Below are 6,097 nucleotides of genomic sequence, written 5' to 3' on the forward strand. Positions count from 1 at the left end.
AACTCCTTGGGAGCCCACAGGCAGAGCTCCTCTCCTCACGGCACCCTTGGCCAGCATAAACCAGAGCTCCAGGCAGCGAAAGGCAAGAAGTTATTGAAAAAAAGGAGTGAGTCACTGTGCTTTTTAAGGGGTTGGATTTTGAAGGGCACAAATGGGAAGAGATTTCCTCAGCGCTGTCCTAACTTGTGAGTGTGCTTTCCTCCTTTGGCAGTAAACAAAGGGATCAGATGTCCAACAGCAGCTCCATGACCGAGTTCCTCCTCCTGGCATTCGCAGACACCCGGGAGCTGCAACTCTTGCACTTCTGGCTCTTCCTGGGCATCTACCTGGCTGCCCTCATGGGCAACGGCCTCATCATTACCGCCGTAGCCTGCGACCACCACCTCCACACCCCCATGTACTTCTTCCTCCTCAACCTCTCCCTCCTTGACCTGGGCTGCATCTCCACCACTCTCCCTAAAGCCATGGCCAATTCCCTGTGGGACAGGAGGACCATCTCCTACTCAGGATGTGCTGCCCAGGTCTTTCTGTTTCTGTTTTTGATATCATCAGAATATTATCTTCTCACTGTCATGGCCTACGACCGCTACGTTGCCATCTGCAAACCCCTGCACTACGGGACCCTCCTGGGCAGCAGAGCTTGTGTCCACATGGCAGCAGCTGCCTGGGGCAGTGGGTTTCTCTGTGCTCTGCTGCACACGGCCAATACATTTTCAATACCCCTCTGCCAAGGCAATGCCCTGGACCAGTTCTTCTGTGAAGTCCCCCAGATCCTCAAGATCTCCTGCTCAGACTCAGACTACCTCAGGGAAGTTGGGCTTCTCATGTTCAATGCCTCTTTTAGTTTTGCATGTTTTGTTTTCATTGTGCTCTCCTATGTGCAGATCTTCAGGGCTGTGCTGAGGATCCCCTCTGAGCAGGGACGGCACAAAGGCTTTTCCACGTGCCTCCCTCACCTCGTTGTGGTCTCTCTGTTTATCAGCACTGCCATGGTTGCCTACGTGAAGCCCCCCTCCATCTCCTTCTCATTCCTGAATCTCGTGGTGTCATTTCTGTACTCGGTGGTGCCTCCAGCAGTGAACCCCCTCATCTACAGCATGAGGAACCAGGAGCTCAAGGATGCCCTGAGGAAACTATTGCAGTATACTCTCTTTCGGCATCCGTGACGTAGCTGTCTTTCTCCTGTGACTGCCACCATAGTCAGTGAAAATAGCAGGATGATCTCTTTTTCATAAGCTTTTTCCTTCCTTGCTTCCTTCCTTCCTTCCTTTCGTTCTTTCCTTCTTTGTTAGATGTGTGGTAATATTATACCTTATCTCATTTCTTAGGCATTTCAGTGTTCTTTTCTTGCCCAAAGACCTGATACACATGAGAAGCCAGACTCCCTCTGTAATTTAAAAAAAAGAAAGGCGCCAGCATAAAATCAAGTTTCTCAGCTCCCTTTTCTGATAAATTTTCTGGAGCTGAGGGCGAAGCTCCTCTGACTCTGCAGTCCCAGAATGGTCTTTAGCAAGATGAAGGGCAAGGGCTGTAACACTGGAGCATCATTCATGATACCCTGTTGTACTGGCTTTGGATGGGATGGAGTTAAATTTCTTATGGAGCTATGTTTTGGATTTGTGATTAAAGCCACGTCGATAACACACCGATGCTTTAGTTACTGCTGAGCAGGGCTTACAAAGCATCACGGCCTTTTCTGCTTCTCGGGCTGCCCCGCCAGTAAATAGGCACTGTGCGTACCCCAACCGACCAAAGGGTTAGTCCATACCACATGACGTCACACTCAGCAATTCCAGCTGGGGGAAGGAGAAGGAAATGGGGGATACTCAGATTTATAGCGTTTGTCTTCTTTGGAGCCCTGCTTTTCTGGAGATGGCTGAACACCTGCCTGGCAATGGGAAGTAGTGAAGGAATTCCTTGTTTTGCTTTGCTTGCCTGCGCAGCTTTTGCTCTACCTAGTAAACTGTCTTTACCTCAACCCATGAGCTTTCTCACTTTTACTCTTCTGATTCTCTCCCCCATACCACCTGTGGGGAGTGAGCAAGTGTCTGTGTGGTGCTTAGTTGCCAGCTGGGCTTAAACCACGACAGACTCCAAGACCATTTTATTCTCCAGGCTGAACGAGCTGAACAAATGGACACTTCCATTGGAGAAAATCATCTTGCTGGAAATTACCTCCTCTGGAAGGGGTTCTCTGTGCTGTTGGCTATAGCGTGGTGTAAGGCTACCCTGGTCCGACTCAGTCATCCATTTCTCAGACAAACAGCATAGTGACATGACAAGGTCCTTTTTTACCTTCCCATGCACTCTTCTCAACCATGAGATTTCTCTCCATGCTCTTCCTGAGTGCGAATGCAAGTGAATAAACCATGAATAGTCTTTTTTTTCTGCAAACGAAAAATGTTTGTCTGTGCATGATACACCCTTGTATTTCTAATACTTGAGCTATCCAACATTTCAGCCAGGAGATTTTATTCTGCTTCCACAGATTTACAGCACAAATAACCCCTTCTAGCAGAGAGTATCTCCAAGAGCATGGTTTTCTCCAATGGAAATGTCCATTTGTTTCAGAAAAGTACGGAGGGATGAGTCTAAGAAATCTGACTTTTAAAGACGTCCTCCAGTGGCTACAAAGGAAACAGAAATTACTCCATTACATCTATACATTGCAGATGTTCAAACCAAATCCTACCCAACATTTTACTAATCACAGTCATTCTGTCGTCTTTGAACTTTGAACTTACTTGCTTCATCATGCTAGCTCTGTGCTACCACTCTGCCAAGGCAATGCCCCGGAGCAGTTCTTTGGTGAAATCCCCCAGATCCTCAGGCTTTCCTGCTCAGACACATACCTCAGGGAAATTGGGTTTCTTGTGGTTAGTGCTTTTCCATTTTTGGGGTGTTTTGTTTTCATCATTGTCTCCTATGTGCAGATCTTCAGGGTGGTGCTGAGGATGTCCTCTGAGCAGGGACGGCACAAAGTCTTTTCCACCTGCCTCCCTCCTGGGCTCGTCGTCTCCATGTTTCTTAGCACTGACATGTTTGCCTACCTGAAGCCCCCCTCCATCTCCTCCCCACTTCTCAATCTGGTTGTGTCATTTCTGTACTCAGTGGTGCCTCCAGCAGTGAACCCCCTCATCTACAGCATGAGGAACCAGGAGCTCAAGGACGGTATTAGGAAACTGATTCCATGGAGTCCTATTTAGCAGCAAGAAACACCATCGTTCCCAAGGGGAAACTGGAGCTGCCTGGAGATCCCCCAGGCTCTCCGGGGGCAGAGGGTGCCCAAGGTGGGCAGTGAATGGAGCCCCACAAAGGGAGAGAGCAGCCAAGGTGGAGTCACCAAAGGTGAAGTGCTGACTTGGTGTGTCCACAGGGAAACAAGGACTCTGCAATGCCAGAAGGGACAGCGTGGACCCGGCAGCATGGGGAAGGGAGGCTGGAGAGTCATTAATGTCACCCTCATTCAGTGGAGGCCCACTCATCTCTGGTGTTGATGCAGAGGAAGGCTGTGGGTCACTTCGAATTGCTCTGTCAGGGCTTGAGACACTTGTACATGTCTTGGACGGCCCCGGCACCTCAAATGCCACCAGGTCTTTTGTGTGAGTAACTACCTGCCACCCTCCATCCCCACTGATTCGAGAAGGAGCTCAGGCCAGGACCTCACAGGCAGGAGCTTCTCTTGTGCACATCTGCACTGCAGGAAGAGGGTGGGTCTGTGGGGTGCATGGGGGAGCTGAACACCCATCCAGTCCGAGGGTTTCCAACCAGGCCTTGGATACCTGCACTGGCTCAGTGGGGTCAATGCCCTACAGAAGGGGAAATGGACCTCTTGCTGTCCCTGCCTAGGGACAGAAAGAGGGGTTAACAGAGGGGGACATCTCCATCTCTTTTAGACACTTGTTCTCTGTCAAATCATGCTCTTGGAATTCGATGCCCTCCACTCTTTGGAGAGAGAATTCAAGGACGCAGTGAGAAAAACGATTTCGTAGCCATGTATCATCTCTCATAACTTGCCCAGCCCTATGCAGTCATGACATTGCACATGGTATCTAAGGGCAGGTCTGCAATCTGCTTGGTTTTCCTTGTGGTTATGGTCTCTGTCATGCTTATGTTCCTACAGAAATGTTTGGATCCATCCCAGCTCTGCTAGTGGCTAAACCTCCTGTGTCTGGCCTTGAAGCATTTGGTAAATGTTTACAACATTATCACAGCTGGCTCCCCAATACTATGTCTTTAAAAAGAGTCATCTCACTGCAGAGACCTTCAGTGCAGGTCCTGAAGACCAGGCTAGAAGTCAAAACATCACGAAAGGACACTGTAATTCAACTGCACCCTGAAAGATCCTCTGGCTTTCGTCTGGTTCCCCACTGACCTGGAGGATGAGCTCAGCACCCCAGTGTGCTCTGTTGGGGACCCAGGTCTGGATCCAGGGCTCAGGTGTCAGTGCCGAGTGCAAAGAGAGTTGGAGAGTTGTCCCATGGTTGCCTGCCTTGGGCTGCCACACATGCTATAGGCTGATGGCCAACACTCCTTCTTTCTGGAGGTGCATGGGGAGAGCTCAGGGGATGTGAAGGGACAGCGTGTGCCCAGGGGTGAGTAGGAAGCTTCACAAAATGAGAGACCACCCAAGGCGTAGTCATAAAAAAGGGAAAACACTAAATCCAAGTGTGCAAAGGTAATTGAGGACTCTGCAATCCCAGGGGAGGCCACAGGGACCCAGCAGGCACAGGGAGGGATGCTGGAGAGTGAATCATGCACCTTCAGTAAAGAAACTTTGGCCTGGATCTGGTGTAGCACCCAAACACCTCTCATGCTTGTGGATTAAAAAAGAAAGAGAAATCCATTTCTGCACATGCAAGTCCAGGGCTGGCTGCTCTATGGCTGGGGCAGCAGGAGCTGATGGAGGAGTCCCAGGATCACGGCTTTTGTGCTGCCCTAGGGAGCAAGGCTGGCAGCGGGAATGGAGGGAAGGCAAAGGTTGTCTTGTTTTGGATTTTCCAGGATACAAGGAGCCTGTGTACATTGGTCTCCATTTCCTCATGCTATTGTTGGCCTCCTGTCTTGGGTCTGATGGGAGGGCTGACACCCACCTCCCTGATGCCCCTCCTCCCCATCTTCCTGGGACTGCTGTTCCCTTCAAAGGGCCTTGGGCTTTGGTGGGAGATCGCAGAGCTCTGTAGCTCCCTGTGGTGGGTACTGGGGAGAGGTGGGAGTGGGGCTGACCTTGTCTGAAAAATGGAGCTGAGCATCGACCTCTTCAGTGTGACCGGGCAGTGTGTGGGCTAAAAGCATTGCGCTCACAGTGCAGAGCCAGGACTTGCTGGAGAGAAACCAGGTGTGGAAGGTGCAGAAGAGAAGCTCGGTCTGATCCCTTGCTCCCTGGACACGCGGGGAAGCTGCTGGGGGACACTTCTCCCAGGGCAGCCCCTCACATCACTCATTTCCAGAGCTGGCTGCTCAGTCCGGCTGTGGGGCGGTCCATGGCCAGCTCCATCCTCCGGCACATTTCCATACCGTGACTAAGGAACAAAGGCCAGCCCAGCATGGCTCCTCTTCTGGACCAGAGCCCAAGAGGTCCTGGAAGATGGCTGTCTCCTGGGCCCGTGTGGGACACAGCTGGGCTGTGCAGGGACTGGGTGCTCAGGTCCCACACTTTCTGCTGGGAGGCTTGGGAAACTGGGAAGCCTCAGGCAGAGCTTGTCAGTGAAAGCTGAGGGGAAAAAGGTGCTGAATACCTCAAATCATTCCATTCCCTTGCTTACAAGGTCCCCTGCCCCACTCAGCAACAGCTACATATTTTCCTTAGCTGGTACCAATAGCTTTTGGTATTGCTTTCCTTAGAGAAGCTGTTCTGGTTACCCAGCCCTTGCTGGTTCCAGCTCCAGCTCAGCTCTAACTCGAGTTGCCCTAACTCTACCCCTGCATGCACAGACACAGTCTCGGTGTTCCCCCTGGGCAGCCTGTCCTTCTTCCACTGCCTGTGCACATCCACCCAGCAGCCTGAGCTTGGCTGCTCCTCACAGGGCAGAGGTGGAGGATCACCAGGAGCAGCTCCTGAGGGAGCTCCCAGGGAAAAGCTGTGCCCAGCCCTGGG

General features: G+C 51.4%; 1 protein-coding gene across 1 annotated transcript; it reads left to right on the forward strand.

The window, feature by feature from the left end:
- Positions 1 to 221: 221 nt before the first annotated feature.
- Positions 222 to 1,166, forward strand: LOC132320215 (olfactory receptor 14A16-like). Its single transcript, XM_059832488.1, has one exon. The coding sequence runs from the start codon at positions 228 to 230 to the stop codon at positions 1,164 to 1,166; it is 939 nt and encodes a 312-aa protein (XP_059688471.1). The 5' UTR covers positions 222 to 227.
- Positions 1,167 to 6,097: the final 4,931 nt, after the last annotated feature.

Source organism: Gavia stellata, chromosome 34 (assembly GCF_030936135.1).
Source record: "Gavia stellata isolate bGavSte3 chromosome 34, bGavSte3.hap2, whole genome shotgun sequence".
NCBI lineage: Eukaryota > Metazoa > Chordata > Aves > Gaviiformes > Gaviidae > Gavia > Gavia stellata.

Coding starts and splice junctions, on each gene's coding strand:
- LOC132320215 (XM_059832488.1), top strand. CDS start 228: ATGTCCAACAGCAGCTCCATGACCGAGTTCCTCCTCCTGGCATTCGCA.